At 39.3% G+C, this 18,207-nt stretch overlaps 3 protein-coding genes across 8 annotated transcripts in view; 1 reads left to right on the top strand and 2 right to left on the bottom strand.

The window, feature by feature from the left end:
• Nucleotides 1-10,164, bottom strand: part of cep104 (centrosomal protein 104) — a 38,012-nt gene extending 27,848 nt beyond the window's left edge. For 3 of the 5 annotated variants that reach the window (XM_040048014.1, XM_040048017.1, XM_040048016.1), the window contains exons 1-8: nucleotides 10,056-10,164; nucleotides 8,430-8,556; nucleotides 7,989-8,162; nucleotides 7,513-7,651; nucleotides 6,561-6,623; nucleotides 3,910-3,986; nucleotides 3,387-3,555; nucleotides 65-220 (exon numbers count right to left, since the gene is read on the bottom strand). In XM_040048014.1, coding sequence (XP_039903948.1) covers nucleotides 65-220; nucleotides 3,387-3,555; nucleotides 3,910-3,986; nucleotides 6,561-6,623; nucleotides 7,513-7,651; nucleotides 7,989-8,162; nucleotides 8,430-8,542 — 891 coding nt within the window. In that variant the 5' untranslated portion in view covers nucleotides 8,543-8,556; nucleotides 10,056-10,164. Of the gene's footprint in view, nucleotides 1-64; nucleotides 221-3,386; nucleotides 3,556-3,909; nucleotides 3,987-6,560; nucleotides 6,624-7,512; nucleotides 7,652-7,988; nucleotides 8,163-8,429; nucleotides 8,557-10,039 lie in introns of all 5 variants that reach the window. The other 2 variants (XM_040048015.1, XM_040048018.1) reach the window with 2 other exon arrangements.
• A 411-nt stretch (nucleotides 10,165-10,575) lies between these two features.
• Nucleotides 10,576-15,133, top strand: lrrc47 (leucine rich repeat containing 47). Its single transcript, XM_040048020.1, has 7 exons — nucleotides 10,576-11,196; nucleotides 11,548-12,009; nucleotides 12,111-12,227; nucleotides 12,314-12,429; nucleotides 12,869-12,971; nucleotides 13,221-13,310; nucleotides 14,654-15,133. The coding sequence occupies exons 1-7, from the start codon at nucleotides 10,627-10,629 to the stop codon at nucleotides 14,873-14,875; spliced, it is 1,680 nt and encodes a 559-aa protein (XP_039903954.1). The 5' UTR covers nucleotides 10,576-10,626; the 3' UTR covers nucleotides 14,876-15,133.
• Nucleotides 15,134-15,296: 163 nt separating this feature from the next.
• On the bottom strand, nucleotides 15,297-17,812 carry LOC120743968 (L-rhamnose-binding lectin SML-like). 2 transcript variants are annotated; one of them, XR_005698281.1, is made up of 10 exons: nucleotides 17,690-17,812; nucleotides 17,294-17,326; nucleotides 17,154-17,216; nucleotides 16,683-16,818; nucleotides 16,470-16,579; nucleotides 16,342-16,386; nucleotides 16,111-16,243; nucleotides 15,808-15,911; nucleotides 15,588-15,660; nucleotides 15,297-15,557 (listed from the first exon to the last, which is right to left on the bottom strand). XR_005698281.1 is itself a non-coding variant. In XM_040048023.1 (9 exons), exons 1-9 carry the CDS (start codon nucleotides 17,718-17,720, stop codon nucleotides 15,638-15,640), a joined length of 678 nt encoding a protein of 225 aa, XP_039903957.1. In that variant the 5' UTR covers nucleotides 17,721-17,812; the 3' UTR covers nucleotides 15,297-15,637. The 2 variants fall into 2 exon arrangements, 1 of the variants encoding a protein (XP_039903957.1); XM_040048023.1 differs by having other exon boundaries at nucleotides 15,297-15,660.
• Between the last annotated feature and the right edge of the window lie 395 nt (nucleotides 17,813-18,207).

Here is an 18,207-nt window from a genome sequence, read left to right as displayed (position 1 = left end):
TCCATCTTTTACAAAACAATAACAGCCCACCTCGCTGTTACCAAACCAGTAGCTGTTGACATACCATTGTCATATCCAGCAGGTTGTGTACTTCCAGCTGCTGGTACACACTCTTCCTGTACTCCTCCATCAGCTCCTTCTTCTTTTTGGCCAGATCATAGTCTTCCTTTTCAATCGCACATCGCTTCTCCACATCGTATCTAGCCAAACGCTCCCCGACCTGGAAGTGCAAAGAATATGGAGGTAAAAGCAGCCCTGCAGCTACACTGTGACTCTACACTACAAGCTTGAACAGATGAGAACAATTTATGAGATAAGATTTATGTCAATTTGTACCTTTAGTGACTGCAAGTCTATGTACTGTTTGCTGCGTGCTATTTTTTTCTTCTTCTCCTAAATTATAATTTGAGCTGTCAGGAGAGATAGCTCAAATTATAATTTTCCATCTTGTTAAGCTGCGCTACTGGTGAGAGATTTGACTACACTTCAAATCATGAGCCATTATTAAAAAGAATTTGCATTTAGTGTTGAGGAGGCTATGGGTCTTTATTTATTTGTTTATTTAATTGACATGTTCTTTATTGGAACAAACTATGAGTGTCACCTGACAGGTTTTACAGGGTGTAAAATTGACATCAACTTCAGAAACTCAGACATAACATGTGAATGAGGAAATTCTAGTGAACTAAATTCAGTAGCTAATTTGTTGCCAACTGAAAGAGTTTCATGAACTCTGAACTTGCATCTACTTACAAATCTAAGTGTAAACAGAAAATCTGCATCTTCGGTTTGATGGTTTTCATACGAGAACTCCTGAAAAACTTGTGCAGCTCAGGACGGGCAGTTTATACAAAGCTGACCTTTCTGACATGTACCACACAGTGGGAGACCGTCTCACTATCAGAATGACCCCATTTTGATTAGATAAGGGACCTGCCTGGACACAGCAGGGAAGAGTCAGCAGACATGATGCCCAATGAAATCACTAAAAAATGACCAGTGTTGTTCTCTTGTGTATATGAGAGAACATGTAACAGTGAACATGGAATATGGAACTGATAAAACAAAACTATTAGTGTCACCTGACAGGTTTTACAGGATGTAAAATTGACATCAACTTCAGAAACTCAGACATAACATGTGAACGAGAAAATTCTAGTGAACCAAATTTATTAGCTAATTTGTTGCCAACTGAAACAGTCTCATGACCTCTGAACTGTTTCGATTCAATTCAACTAAGATATATAAATATATGTGTGCATTCCTAATCCCAACAGTTGCCTCAAGGCAACTCAAGACCCTACAATAATACATTATTAATTTTGACAAAACAAATGGTACAACCTGAATCTACTTTAAACTTTTTTCTATTCTTTCTGATTTCTCAGTTAATAAAACTCAATGATAAATATCCAAAAGAAAAGATAAAGTCAAAGAAACACTTTTTAATCAGCAAGTACAGCATCAAGCCTCTTAAAATCTGATATATTGATCTGGTCAGTTAAGTAGCAGAAGGGGTTGTTAAACAGTTGCAGCAGCTTTGGGCTTATTGAAATGAACAACAGGTGCAGTGGAGGGGTAACAATGAGACAACCCACAGAAAAGGAATTGTTTTACAGATGAAAGCCACCGACATGTTTTTCCTCCTCATCTTTTCTGACTATTTTTTTCACTACATTTGCATTTGGCTAGGGTCAGTGCCACTCGTGGTAGCATGAGGAAATACTTGGACCCTATACTTGGATTTTTGATGACCCTATGTTGCACAGGTAGTCCAACTCCTCTAGGATGGCACAGCAACATATGCCATTTGTTTGCTGTGTCTATCAGCACGGTCTCAGAAGCAGTCTGGAGATTACAGGAGAAAGAGCTGGGGAGGACTGAAGAAGGTCCTTCACCCATCAGCATGACTGATATCTGCTCCTTTGTGCAAGAAGGAACAGGTTGAGCACTACCAGAGCTATACAAATAACCTCCAGCAGGCCACTGGTGTGAATGTCTCTGAGCAAACAATCAAAAACAGACATGATGAGAGAAGCCTTAGAGAACAATATGCTGCCTGTAACATCGTTCAACATGAGTGGTCTGGCAGTAGATCAGTGACCATCTGTGGAGGCATATTCATGGAGGGACGCACAGCCTTCTACAGGCTAGACAACGGCACCCTGACTGCCATTAAGTACCAAGATGTCTGTTGACAGATGGCAGTACAACAATGCCTAGTGTCATGAAAGAATTGATAGCATTGACTTGTCTGACCTAAATTCAATAGAACACCTCTGGAACATTATATTTTGGTCCCTCTGCTGCCACCAAGTTGCACTGAAGGCTGTCCAGAAGCTCAGTGATGCCCTGGTTCTCCAAGGACAGCAAGTGCTGTCTCATTAGGAGGATGCCCTGATGTTGTCAGGTTTACATGCAAGCAGTTGGGGACCACACAACCTATTTAGTACTATTTTTAGCTGCTGCAATGAAATTTGGACTAGCCCGCCACATGTTTTTTCACTTTGATTTTAGGGGTGTCTTTGAATTCAGTCATCTGTAGGTTGATAATTTTCATTCCCATCAAAAAATGTGGCCTCCATTCATCCCCAGCTCGTTACCTTCTCCATGTCAGTTTAGACATCTCACATGAGTTTTCCCATAGAGATCTGATGTGTTTTCTCAGCATTTCTTAAATTTTTTTGAGTAGTGTATAATTTGACTGTCCAACGTGAAAGAAATACAGCAAGCCAAAACCTTCTCTTGTCTTCGTCTTGTATGTCCCTGCGTTTGTCAGATATCATGTGACATCATAAACCATTCTATGACATCCTGAGGGTGTGATGACAAGGGATTTACAGGATGACTACCTTGGCAACCACCGCTTTTATGCCATGCTAACAAGGTGTCTGAGTAGGTGTGTATGTTATCCAGTTACAGAATGGCTTGCAGTTGGAGATGGGAGAGAAAATATCCAAGTTCTCCCTCGCTGCAGCTGTCGAGCTTATTAAGAATTCATGGTCTGCATGGTAACGTTTTAGACAAAGGAGGTCTGCAACAGGAATCTGAACAATGTTTAACAACTCCTGTTACAAACAGTAGTGAAATAAATCTAGATATCTGTGAAAAAAGTGGTGTAAGTGAGTCCACAATTAAACTAAATTCCAGCAATACAGTTGTTGGAATTTTCTGGGAAAGCCTGTTGTTGGAAATAGATGCATGAAGTAAGTCGGGGCATTTAGCATATATTTGCTTGTCCATCTTTACATCTGTCTCTTCATATACTACGTGTGTGCTACAACAAAGACTTATTGCCCAAATTTACACTACTATCCGAATGCCATAGCTCACTGTACAGTACCTATTTATTAGTACCATGATCTAATTCCTAGCAGCTACAGTACCTTTTGAAGGTCAGCAATAGCCTGCTTTAAATTCTTGGCTTCCTCATATTTCTCTTGCCGGACCATCTCTTGTTTCTTTTGGTCCAGGAGACGAATGATGTGGGCAACTTCGGGGTCCTGGTACATATCAAAGGCCAGATCGTCCAAGGGGGAAATGGATTCACATTTGCTGAGTTGAAAACAGGACAGACGGATAACAAACATTGGAGAAATTAATTATATGGCTTGACACACCTGTCTTGTTGAAGCCGAGATCATTTCAGTGTATTATCTCTTAATTGTGCAATTCTTCACCAGCCCCCAAGGGATGCTTCACCTCTAGGTGAAACATCCCTTGGGGGTACATATTAAAAAAACATATATTTCAAAAAGTGTTTTTTCCCTGTACTGGCCACCACCTGCATCATCTACCAATGCACGTGACCTTCAGTTTCTGATTGGTTGTCTTCCAGACTAAATGGCTTTGTTACACAATGTTATTGTCACAAGAAAAAGAAACCAGGGTTCAATGACTTAGCCTCACCCCATGAAGGTCGACTCCAAGGCAGCCTCCAGCTGGGTACTGTTGAGGTAGTGTTCGATCAGCTGCTCTCTGCTTGGCTGGGGGTAAACAGATGGACAAATTACACACACGTGCGTACTGTGTTGAGGAAGACATGACTTTTAATCCCACTGGCTTATCCTAAAACTAATGATCCCTCTGCATCTTTAAAATGTGTTGATCAAACAAAAGTACTGCACCAGCAACCACCTGGATCTTACAATGGTATTAAGATAAGAACACTAACTCACTCAAATACACAAACACATGCAAACGTTATCATCACCCTCAAGGCTACGGCCATATGGAGACTAAGAGCAAACACTGCTTTTACCTTGAATACTTAGCAAGGCATTACACAAAACATTGCCACTGATGGCATTCTTGCTCATTATCAGCAGAATTAAACTTAATAGTAAAGAAGACAGACTTTTTCACAGAATATTGTTCCTTCACAGTAATGTGTAAGAACAGTCATACCATGTTGCTCTTATGCTCTCAATAAGAAAAAATACTGCAAGAGAAAAAGACACACGTTTGTGTTTTTATATGTCATTTTTCATAGTCTTTGCATGATTTATGTTTAGAATAGAGATTATTTTTGGTCATATTTTTTAGTTTCGTGGGGCACCAAGTGTTTTGTTTGGATTGTAGGCCGGTCCAGACTCTTTTAGTGCAGAGACATGCTCTTGTAACAGTATGTCTCTGTATCATTGTCTTGCTGAAATATGCAAGGCCTTCCCAGAAAAAGATGCCATCTAGATCAGAGCATACGCTGCTCTATAACCTGAGACGATGGCAGCGTTTCTAGATCATGTTCATGTATGGCTCCTTCTTTGCATAACAAAGCTTTAACCTGCACTTGTGGATTTCTCCACAAGCTGTGTCCACAGACAAGGATTTCTGGAAGTGTATTTAAGCCCATGCAACAATTTCCACGACAGCATCACATCGGCTTTTAAGCCGCGTCCCTTCTACACAGCATTCTTGAAAATTTCTGATGATATTAAGTCTTCATAATTTAACATGAAGAACGTTATTCCACAATTTCTAAACACAGTTTTCTACAGATTTGTGAAAATGTGGCTCTCTGATGTTCTTTTTTTACCCAATCATGTTAATGACCAGTTAACATAATTAGCTGCAAAATGTTTTTACAGCTTTAACTTGTAAGTATCACTTAAAAGAAACCTTTTGTTTCTCCCATTCCAACTTTGAGATGTGTTGCAGCCATCAAACTGAAGATGTAGGGTTTTAAAAAAAAAAAGAAGTTAAATCTTTTATATATACCGTTGTGAATAAAACATGGTTTTATGAGATTTGCCAACCATTGCATTCAGTTTTTATTTACATCTAACATACATCAGTTACTAATATTTCTTTTCTACTGTGAAAAAAACAAGTTAAACCAAATTAATTTTGATATTTTTATGACACTTTGCACAACCAAAAGCACAGGTAAAAAAAAAGAAACAAAAAAAGACATAAAGACAAATATGGTTTGGTATTGTAAATGTTCGCTCATTGGTACACTTGTATAGCGCAGTGGGACCACTGCATAAAGCATAGTCATTGTTAATATTATTAGTAATATGTGGTAAATGTCTTTTAAAATGCACATTCTAAAAAAAACTAACAGAAAAATGGCAACGGTGAGTTTCAAAGGTTAAAGTTAAAGAAGTTGTTATTAAACTGATCATTGTAGTTGACGAGCTGCTGTGATTTTTTTTTCCTTTTCACAATTTGGATTGCTAACAATTTAAAGCAGCCAAAAGTTAAGCTTTTTCTCTGTATTCACACCACAGTGTCCCTTCCATAACTTCCACCCATAAGGCAGATATAGGAGAACAAGATCTAGCCGACCCTCTGGGCAAGATCACTGCTGTGATGGAAGTGCTCAGAGTCGGATTAGTAGACCAACAATGCAAAGCTTGTTCACTGGAATCTGTGCGACAGTGTGTCCATGTTTTTCCATGTCTGTGTTTGTGTGTGTGTGTGTGTATTTTAAGGTGCTCTCACTCCTCCAGGAGCTGTCCATCTGCAGGACTATCTGATTACACTGACTAACTAAAGGCCTCCTGTTTGATACATACTGTTGCATACTGCCCTCCCTTTGTGTCTCATTACTAGATGCCTGACACATATATACAAACCTACGCACAAACACACACACACACCACTTAGGTAAACACGGGTGCATCCACCACATATAATCACATAGCACAGTAACAACACAAAATACTTCATTTGAAGATAAAGTGACTCAACAACTCCTATCCAATTATATTGAGTTGCTGTTTATTAAATTAATAAGTAAATATAAGTAAGTCTGCACAGATTAAAACAATAAAAAGAGGGGAAAACTGAAGCTTTGAAACCCAGTTTATTGTTTAATGATGTTCTGTGAATGATAAATAAACGCAGACAACATGTGAGGAATACTTGACAAGTTCTGTTTGACAGACATGTTCATAGCTGTGGTTGGTTCAGCGTAAGCAGACGCATGATAAGAAATGAATCCTTCTCTGAGTGAATGTGACTGAATGTGACTGAATCACAGCACAACATCGCCACCTACTGCTGAGGGGATAAACATAAGTGAAGGGTGATATGTGAGGAGAGTGCTCACTTACTATTGTGTTAAAAGCATTGCCATCCAAAGCATCTCCCAGAACATTAATGGCAACCAAACCAACCTGAAATCATTAAAAGAAGATGACGATGGTGAGCGAACTAAAGTAAGTAAATCAAAAAGTAAAGGAAATCATTCAAAACAAAAATCAATAAATAAATATAATGAATGATAGGTAAGTGTGAAGCAAATAGAGGACCCATCTAATTACAGTTAAAGAAAATGCTCTCTGACAGATTATCTATGGTATTGAATTTAGCCTGGTACACAGACACCAACAGACCCAAGCACAGACAAGACCCGCCCTCCGTTAGGAATGTGTGGGGGTTCTGATAGGATGTGTCCTGCGATGACACAGCAAGGCACAGAAACTTTACGGTGTCGAGTTAAGGCTGACCCAAACCTAGAGTAAAACATGCCCATAATTTCTGGTGTGTGGGAGTGGTACCCTTTTCTTTGTCCAATGGCTGAATGACACATCCATGGCGCCATGTAAAATTACTTGAACCTTTGAACGATTAATAATAAATTTTCACAACCTTTATTCGTCTTCACTCATAAGAAAAATTAACCCGACATGTAACACCCCATATTTCCTGTTTTTAATGACACAAGCAGTTCAAAGTTCAATAAATAACGAAAGAGAGCTGTAGGAGTTCAAGGTAAATAAAATCATTATAATAATGTAAATTCTATAGATTTTTTAGAAAACAGGCTTCTTCGGGGATAGCATAAGAAGAAAACAAAAGGATTCAATCGGGCTCTTCTCCACTAATGTAAATGCACATAAAGCTTGTGAAGTATAGAATATAACTGACAACGTGATTACAGCAAATTAATTCTCTGCATAAATAAGCAGAATTCATAAAAAATGCAAGCCTTAACCTTCTCAGACCAGACTACCCTTAAATAACTCAGTGGCCACAGTGCATTGTTACCATGTAACAGAGTACCTGATTATGGTGATTGTAACGGTTGCCATAGTTTCTGTGGAAGGTTATTCTCAGATATGTTCCAACGGCATCTACATGGACTGACTTCAGTTCCCGAGCTTTGAAGTCTGTCTTCTCATTGTCCGACAAAGACACATACCTATGTGAAAGTAAAGTTTTGTTAGTCTGGGTCAAAATTCCTTCTAAGATATTGATGTAAATGACATTTACAAGAGTAGAAATGATTACTAAATTTCAGTTTGGTGATTATATGCTATCTAGATAGTGCACGTCTCAGTGTGGTAATTCTATATATTCAACAGGAGTGAACAGCTAGTCTGCAGAATAAGACCGAACCACAGAGCAAGCCTGCATCTATCCTGTTTCTGGTATGTTAGGTTAATAAAAAAAATGGATCCCAAATGAAATGATTCATATCAACCTAACGTCCAACAACAGGGTGTGGAAATTAAGCCTGGCCAAGTCTGCAGTCTCACCCAAGTCTGCGAAGCTGCCTGGGGAACCCTGGAGAGCTCGTTTCAGGAAGAGTGTCACCAATATAGAACTCAACCTTGGTTGAGATCATGTACTGATGAGCCAATAGCTGCAGCTTCCTTACCCTACTTCTTTCAACCAGCTGGAGCGTGATGTGCTGAGGGTAGGAGCACAGCCTGCAGTAAAAGTGATCAACACATGTTTCTTTAAGTTGAAAAGTAAAAAAAACTTAGAAGTCACAAGAAAAATGACAAGGGGTACAGCCTTTGAGTACTAGATGCTGGCCTTCAGTTTTACAGGAAATTTCCTCTTGACTACATTCTGATAACGACCAGTGTTGAAATTTTCCATCTTACAGATGAAGTAAACTTGTCTTATGCCTTTATTCTGATTAAAAAACTTGCCAGAAAAAAGTTTAACCTTTATGGTATTTTTTATGGTACCTGCTGGATCTCCAGCCGTTGACTGTAGGTGCATGCACCATGAGCTCCTTAGCACTAAAGTTGTCATCATGACTGGAAGAGCTGACCACAGTGAATCCTATCTTCCTTGGCATCCCTCTGTTGGACACTGATAAAACAAACAAAAAAATGAAGTGTTATTATTTATACATATATGTCCTACACCTGGGTGTGCCTACCCTGCCTTTTGCCCGTGCAACTGGGATAGGTTCCAAGCTCTCCAAAGTATCCTGCAAGCAGCATGGACATACTTTGTGAGTGGCGCAGAAAACCACTTCATGCTGCCTGGAATAAGTTTAGGTTGGGTAGGGTAGGGGTTAACTGGTTTTCTTGTTAGCTGGTGGAGCTTGTTTACACTTTCCACTGTCCGTTTTACAGATGCTGCAACCACAAACTTCAGAAAACAATACAAATTATACAAATTAAAAAAAATATTTGAATACATTTAAAATAAAAAAGCCCATTGATTGGGCTCATATATATTTGTTTTTGTGACTTAAATCACAAGGAAACACTTTTCCCTTGACACCACCGATCACCTTGATCAAAACATGTATGTATTATATGCATGCATCGTGTCAGCTGTTTAACACCTGTTAATGTTAATTGATGATCTTCACAGGCAATTGAAATTCGTACCTGGGTACTTCCATTTTATAATTCCCAGAAAGGCACCTTTGTTAATAAATTAGTGTCTTCCTTCCTATATGGGCTGTTGAGATTGTGACGATTTACGAAACATGCCTGTGTTAACTGCTAGGATCCTGAGTTTGAAACTGAAAATCAAAGGGGTTGTGTTGAATGTTGTCAGTGTATTTGCCCCACAGGTTGGATGTTAGTTATGACATGGTGTCAGCTGGATTGACAGATGAGGTCAGGCAGTAGTTTCTGCAAAATATTGTTTTTTTTAAATTCACACTTATTATTTAATGCCGAGTTTATTTCTTACATGACGGCTGCACAATAAAGCTCTGAAACATGCTTTATTTTGTTGGCAGAGTGGTTAGCAGCAAACTAGAATCGGGCATAAATACACCGGCACATTTTCTGCATCACCAAATGAATAAATGCAACAATGTGACGCGAAGTTTGTACTGCTGTTAACTTTACAGCTGGGATTGATTCATAATAGTAAGGCACGACATATAAAACTTCTCCTAAAATAACAACAACAACAACAACAATAATAATAATAATAATCTATATCGCAGTTAAACATGTTGCGCGCGTGTGTGTGTGTGTGTGTGTGAGCGAAATAGAGAGAGAGAGAAAGAGAGAGAGTGTGTGTGTGAGTGACCTAACGAGGTTGTGTTTTCAGCATAAGTTACCACGGTGATTTAGACAGATAGGTAGAACGCCATGTTCTTACTTTGAGCGCTACGTAGTTCGCTGCCTTATTAATCTCACCTCGTAGTACAACCCTTTATGGGTACAAGCTAACCGTTAACTATCAGCCCACATACCGTAGCTAACTAAGGTAGTCTAATGTCTAGGGGTTTTGAAATCTGATACATTTCCTGGTGACTATGTTTCTTTGCGTCCCACAACATTTTTCTACATTTCTGGTGTAAACAGCGTTTTCCTGCGTTTACCTTAAAGGTATCTTACCACAAACATCACCGCAATGTTGACAGCTCGAAGCCCCATGTCTCCATAACCACCGCTGACAACAACCACTGCAGACATGCGCAGTCGTGAACGTCGCAGTCTAAATGTATTGTGGTCAGTGTAGTTTTATCAGCAGCATTGGCTAGCGACGTTTATCATTTTAATTCGTCTTTTGCACGTTCTTTTGTATGTTTTTTGTGCGTATTTGGATACGGTAGGAATTTCAATAAATTCATAAACGTTTTGTATTGTGCTTCAGAACAGCAATAATACGGCAACAATAATAAAGGAAGTTTGATCTCACCTTCAGAATAAAGGCATAAAGTAGCAGTAGCTTCAAGATTTGTTTTTCAATTATCTTAGCAATAACATGACAACAGTAAAGGCAATAAAATGCAAAAGAGACTAAAACACTAACTCTTTGCTTAATTTCTTAAAGCTACATTTTGATACATTTACTAGAGTTTCGTACACACGCCCATACGTGTATTTCTTTTAAATGATATTCACTTAGTTTGAAATTTTTAAACGGAAGTTGTGAGCTTTAGCACACTTGCGTCAATCTAGCAGCATGGATGACACGAAGAAATGGCCAGAAGTAGAAAAAGCAGCGACAGAGAAGAGGCGTGAATTGGTTTTACAGGGGCCCGCTGTTGATAAGAGAATTTCCTCAAACGGGGGACTCGACTCCTCCATCTACTCTCTGACACTACTGAATTATCTGGAAGTTAGCCAGTGCCCCAGTCTGACAGAGATCCACGAGGATATCCGGCATCTGACAAACCTCCAGAGTCTCATCCTTTGCAGAAACAAGCTCGCATCCATCCCTAATGTCATCGGCAACCTCAAGTCTCTAAAGGTCCTAGACCTGTCAGTCAACAACCTTACAGTCTTACCAGAGGGGGTCACCCAGTTAAGGGAGCTGAACACGCTCAATGTGAGCTGTAACAACCTGGAGGTCCTGCCTGAGGGACTCTCTCAGTGCACCAAGCTCTCCTCCATCAACATCTCCAAGAATCGCGTCATCGGGTTTCCTGCTGACTTTTACTCTGAGAAACTGGACCTGCTCAGCACCGTGGTGGCCTCTGACAACTTAATCGAAGAGCTGAGTGGAGAGATTCACAAACTAGCTGCTCTGAAGGTGAACTCCATTCACAAAAATGTTGTTTTCCACCAATCAACAAGTGTAAACCTGCCTTAATTTCATTTTGCTCGACACATGGCTCACCACAATATGAGCCATGTTCACCAGGGCAGGAAAGCTCTTAACATATGGTTTAAGATGGCTTTCACTTTTTGCTAATATTATATGCTGGATAAACTGTCACATTTTTAAACATGCTTTGTAAATAGAAGGTCCTATATGTGTGCCCGCTTGGTTGCTGTAAAAGCTTAAATTATGTACACTTAAACTTCAGGGTACTTTTTTAGAGTGTGAGACTCCTGTGACACTCTGCCCTTGTTTTTGTCTTCCTCCGGCCCATCTTTGCAGGTCCTGGATCTCTCCAATAATAAGCTGAGAGAGATTCCCTCCGATCTGAGTGACTGCCCCAAGCTGAAGGAAATCAGCTTCAAAGGCAACAAGCTGAATGACAAGCGTCTGGAGAAGATGGTCAACGGGTGCCAGACCAAGTCGATCCTCGATTACCTGAGAGGAAAAGGAAGAGGCAGACAAGGGGAAGATAAAGGTGATGCTGACGGAGGACGCAGCACAGACAAGAAAAAAAGGCAGCAGCAGAGGAAGAAGAAGGAGAAGGCATCAGATGAGCAGGATGAGGTGGAAGAGCTGAACAAGATGGTGGTGAGGGTTCTCCATGTTTCAGATGCTCCCACGGCACTTACAGTCAAAGTGAGTGCAGAGGTGAAAGATGTGAGACCCTACCTGGTGTGCTGCATAGTCAGAGGTATGAACCTAAAGTCTGGGAACGCTCTCAAACGGTTTCTGATGGCTCAGGTAAGATCCAAAACCTCACTATGATATTAATTCGGCATCACATCTGACATACCCAAATATGTGGTATAGAGTCCAGAAAGAATAGCTTTTTGTTTTTCCAGACAAAACTTCATGATGACTTGTGTGGTAAGAGGACCATAGCAACCATTGCAACTCATGATGTGCAGCAGCTCAAAAGTCCCCTTATGTATGATGTCAAACAACCTACCCAGCTCAAGGTACAAATGACAGAGACGTCTTGTTTGTTAAACACTCTTTAAAAAAAAAAAAAGACTCCTAATTTCACATGTTTATTCACCATTAGATTGTTGCGCTGGGTCGGAAGGAGATGACCGCCGTCGAGCTTATAAGGCATCTTCATCTAGAGGCTGAAGAGCTGAGGAAGCAGAAGAAGAGGCAGAATGTTACAGGCCTCCACAAGTCAGTACTGCATGTGACCTTTCCACACAGCACAAGCTTTGTTAACACTGGGTCAAAGATCTCCATTAGTCAGCCTCATAAAACCTTTGTGTTCAAGGCTCGAACCAATTTTAAGGACAAAAAACAATTTATGTAAAAAAATCCAAGGGACTGTTTAGATTAGAGGTGTGCGAGATGTTTAAACACATGAGGGCAGCAGAGGTGTGTCAGACCACAGAATTGGTTTGAGTATTTTGGCCTTGAGCACTAAGTATTGTTCTGTTTAACAAAGTCAGGGGCAGTGCCAAGACTTCGGCTGAGGTTTCAGAAATAAATACCAGAACACCAGTTTTAAGTTCTGCAAGGTTAATGGTTTTAATTGCAGACAAACCTCTCGCCTATTCTGTTGTCTCTGTCACCAGCCAAACAGTTTTTTGTTCTTTTTCTGTTGTTTTTAAAGATACCTCCAGCTTCTGCAAGGAAAGCCACTCTATCCATGTCTAGTAGATGCAGAAGGTGACGTGATTTCATTCCCACCAATCACCAACAGTGAGAAAACCAAGGTGTGTACATGTGGATATTCTCCCTATCTTATATTAGTCATTTACATTAGTATTTACATTACTTTTACAGAATACAATGGATTTGATTTTTAGAGAAATAACAAGTCAGCTTGCATTCTGTCCTGATTTAACAAGACAGAATTAAAGCTCATCAGAGGTGCTTATCAGCTGATGTTCTGTGCATCATTGTGCTGTTTTTGTATCTTTTCGTGATCTGACGGAAATAATTACATGAGCTTTACTGTACAGATCAAGAAGACGACCAAAGAGTTGTTCGTGGAGGTCACGAGTGCGACCAGCCTGCAGACCTGTAAAGATGTTATGGATGCTCTGATTGTAGTAAGTGCACTGCCTTTTCTTTAGTGAATGATAATTTATCTCTGTATCACAACACGAGACAGGGATGCACAGTTCTGACTGTAATACTTGTTAGAGAGACCCTGAAGTAAAAACAGTGTCCTGAGGGTAGCAAGAGGAAACTCATTCAAGGTTCAGTTCTAAGTAAATTTAAGGGGAATGTTTTTGAGCAAGTGAAAGCCTCAGTCATGGTAATGTGCTTGGTAGTTAATGGAAAACCTTTTAGTAGACTGACACTGTGAGGGTAATGCCTCCGGTAAGGCCGGAATGGGGATTGATGATGGTACACACGTTTGGTTTAGGAAATCTGTTTAACAGAATCAGTTTTTTTGCAGTTTGCAAAGTCCACTAATTTTTTCTCCTGAGTGGTATTTCTAGGCCGTTAACACCTTGTCATGAGCGGTACTGTTTGGAGGAAATGAAGAAACTTGAAGAAGAGAGTTCAGAAAGGTGTTGCAACCTGTGAGCAGTGTACAAAGCCAGACTTTCTTAATTGTAGAACTGCTTAAATACAAGGAGTCCGTGCTGTGACTTGAAGTGCTTTAAATTCCTAGCAGAGGTTTTTGAGTAGAATGAATCAAAGAAAAGAGAGACGATCAGTGACATTAAGAAGTACCTTTACTTCTGTGTGTGTGTGTGTGTGTCTGTGGAGCAGTTTTGTAGTGTTACACAGTATTTGCACCTTTATAATTGGCGTTTTCTTACTACACACCTCGCAGAAGAATTGAAATTTTCCATGCTTAGGCTGATTATTTATTGTAAAGGCATTATAAAAAAATTATTAAAGGAGAAATTTTCGGTGAGTGTTATGCAGCGCATCAAGTTCCAGCCTTTTTCCAAAATGGACAAATTAATTTTCTTTATATAAAAATGGCAAATTGAAAAAAAAAAATGGTTGAAGTCCTTGCAAATCTTTTGAAAGTAAAAAAAACCAAACAAAAATATAACGTGTATAAAAGAATTCACAGCCTCTTCTCAATACTTTGTTGAAGCACCTTTGGCAGAAATTACAGCCTCAAGTCTTTCTGAGTATGATGCTACAAGTTTAGCATACCTATAGTTTTTCTCATTATTCTTTGGGGAAACCTCTCAAGCTCCATCAGGGTTCAATGAGATGTTGAGTGTCATGGCAAAGGCTGTGAATACCAATGTGTTTTTAGTTTTTATAAAGAATTTAAATCCAACCTTTTTCACTTTTACATTATGGGGTGTTTTGTATAGACTTTTGAGGTGATCTGATCTCTCTCTGAGGGACTTCTTGGTAAAATAACAATCGAAAAAAATTGCATACACACATTTAACAGGCAGTTCATGTTTCTCTGCAGAAAATGGCAGAGTTGAACAAGTTCACAGCAGAGCATCAGGAAGAGGTGGGGTCAGATGGAGAAGGGGGTGGCCCACCAGTGCCTGCTGACAGCAGCGAGACATCCAGCCAGCTGATCATCCAGCAGGTGCGAACGGTCGACCAGGACGGGAACCTGAAGGTGGTGTACCCGTCAAAGACAGATCTCTCCAACGACATGAACAACTTGACTATTATTTGGTAACAGTGCATTGGATTAAACCTCATGTTTGTACTCATTCACATGCTACGTGAAGTTATTTTAACAGTTTAAAGGATGGGGCTGTGTGAGCATTGAGGCTCATGTTTATGACTTTGACTTAAACGTGCTTCAAACATACAATAACAATGTTGAACAATGGTTTATTTTGAAAAACTCTGACATTGTTAATACATGTTGCTGATTCATGTAAAGCTTTTTGAACCATAATTACTTTAATAAATCCATTTCCAAATTCAGCGATCATGCTGTGCATCTGAGGCATCATTTTTAAAACGGAGATAGCCATTCATGTGGAAATGGTGGTTGATTTTAACTCGGGGTAGTCACTTTTTATTAGTGGCAGATTTTATTGGCTTTTTTCAGAATTCCTTTAAAAAAAACAACTTTTCAAGTAAGTCATTCCTAAGTAGGTTTTAATAAACTTTATTTCTGATTGTAGATATTGACATTCTTGATTACAGCTGCTCATGCAGAATACAACCCAAACAGGAAAAATGAACCGCATCATTTCCTGTGCAGCAGCACAACATAAAACAAGACTCAAAGCTTTTATAGTATGCAAATTTGCTATGTTTATTGTGTTATGCAGATTGTACAGAGTTGACAAATATTATATATTTCCCAGTGAGAAACCACAAGAATAACAAAGTGTCCTATTCAAAATTTGAATGAGACAGAAATTTTGATCTTATATTTGTGAAAGTAAAGTAAATGCTTGTGACATGAAACTAATATCAGAGACGTTTATGGAGTGATGGTGACAGGATCTGCAAAAGAGTGGAAAACAAAGGTATGGTAAGATTGTTGCCATATTCAGTGTGTATCTTGCATTTCTCCACACCCCGACACAAAAACTCTTTATGGCTAGATTAGCTGTTTGCACTGACAGTGCAAACAGCCAAACAGGTACTTACAATCACAAACGTAAGACACCTCCAGGTACTTGTACGTGCCAACGCAGGGGTCTCCAAACACTGAGTTGCTGGCGCTGATAGTACAGCTGTTTTTCCCGTTACACCTGTAAACGTAGAATGGCATGACTGAAAAGGGCCATTGAGTCACTGATCCCATGGAATACATTACTAAATATGGGCAACATCTAGAATTATTTTCTTTTTTTTATCCTTGTATATAAAACCTCCACCATCGTGGTTCATTCTTTGCCTTATTTCCTTCCGAAGTGAACAAGGGAACTTGTTTATGCGTCACTCACTGACCTCTCAGCGACTTTGGGAGTGGGGTTTGAGCAGTACACATTTTGAACTTGAGAGTCAGGCCGCCTGAAAGAGCAGGTGGTCTTGTCAAGGCGTCCGTAGTAAGCTCCGTAGACCAATATCACCTGCCCAACATCTATGCCAAAGAAGAGGAAAGAGGCACGGAATGAAAAGTAGCTCATTTGTAGGTTCGTCACATTGTTCCAACACAAATACAAAAAAACGTAATCTTACCACAGTACAAATGTGCCAAAGAACCCTCACAGGTCACTGTTTGAACTGTCAAAAAAAACCCCAACAAAAATAAACATCAATCACATCACACAGACTGGTTAGCAGACTCATGCAGACATGTGACTGACTTGCTGGGAAGCAGGTGTAGTTGGTCTCCAGGTATTTGAAGATGCCGACGCAGGGATCCGAGGTACGAACGACATTTGTGTTTATCTCGCACACCTTCCTGCCATCACACCTTTAGGAATAACAGTGAGTGTTATGTATGTAGTGTATATAACATAAAATATATAGAAAAATACCTGAAGACTCTCTGGCAGTTGAGCACTAAAATATAATACCTTCTCTTAAGGATATCCACGGTGCCGCTTTGAGAGCACTGTGTATTTTGAAGCTGATTCCGAGGCCTGTCCTCACTGCAGGTCTCACGGTCTTTACGTCCGTACAGTGCAGCCTGCACTATGATCGCTCCATTATCTGTTAAACACCAAGGAATGTCTTTTTGCACCCGAGTACAACTATACTGTATACTTTGTCCTTAAGCCAAGATTATATGCTCAGCCAAAACTGCAAAAGCACTTTTCACAGCTTTATGAGCTTTCAACACATTTCTGGAAAAAATGCTACTAAGGCAGTATTTTTAACCTGACATCTTTATCATGTTATAACATTAACATTTTCAGGGTTATTTAAGCTGATGTTTAATGTGTAAAACTACAATGCTGGTTGATGAAAAATATTTATGCTTTAAAAATCGAGATGTGCTGTTTGTTGTGGATGCTGACACACAGTCTTGGATATTTTACACATACCACAGCTTAAGTGCTGGACATTGATTCCATCATCACAGGTCACTGCTGTCTCCGTGGAAACAACTAAAGCAATAAATATGAAAGATTAAGTATATAGATTAAGTATATAGACAATAAATGCTGCACTATCAGATATTTACCTGATGATGTGAGCAAACAAGCTGTTGCAAGCACTGAAAACAAACATCAGTGTCAATTTTTATTATAAAAGAAAAAATTACACTTTTTAAAGTTTGAAAAATTTCTCTATTATTGCAGAGAAGCATACATTATTTATTAATTTTTTATAATACATAGAACATATTAACAACAATATTAGTTTCTGCAGATTTTATTAAGTAAAGTTTGTACACTGGTAACAACAGTTTCAAATCAATCAATTCTTCCCTCATTCTTTACTCCATAGGTAGCAAACACTGTAGTTTATTCTGTAATGACTGAAATCATAAAATAAATAAATTTACCTCCAATGCATCCTAATTTGAATATGAACCCACATAATTGTCACACTGGCAGTGAATCACTTGTATACTCACGCAGTGTGGTGCAGAGTCTGAAGGAGAGCATGGCTGTAGAAGCTCCAGTCTCGAGAGGCTTGCGGAACTGATAGTGGCTGGGACGGTTACGCTGGTATTTATCCTGCTGGCTCAAGAATTGAACAAGATCTCGATCTTGCACAACTACTGGCTCTTACTTCCTGGTGAAAAAATGTGAACATGTGTCCATTGCCTTTGTTGTTCAAGTGCAACAAAGGCAATGGACAATGACTTGTTGTCTTTGGACTGTAATGATGATGATGGTAAGAATTTCACATAATCAAAGTGGTTTTTGTTTTCAAGCCCAACAATGGGCTCATTCATTATTCTTGAAAATTTGAGTGCTCAGAGTAGAAAAGCGCTTTGTAATTAGGTCCATAATTTGTCTGACACATTTTACCTCTGTACACTACTAAAGTGGATTTTAAATCAAACAAAATATACAGCATGTTTTTAGTCCCAGTACTCCTATTTACACGTTTTAATTTATGCCTTTGAACACTTTCTGATTTTCTCAC

Source organism: Simochromis diagramma, unplaced genomic scaffold, assembly GCF_900408965.1.
Source record: "Simochromis diagramma unplaced genomic scaffold, fSimDia1.1 OVJJ01000387.1, whole genome shotgun sequence".
Taxonomy (NCBI): domain Eukaryota; kingdom Metazoa; phylum Chordata; class Actinopteri; order Cichliformes; family Cichlidae; genus Simochromis; species Simochromis diagramma.
This window is presented reverse-complemented; position numbering and strand designations above follow the sequence as displayed.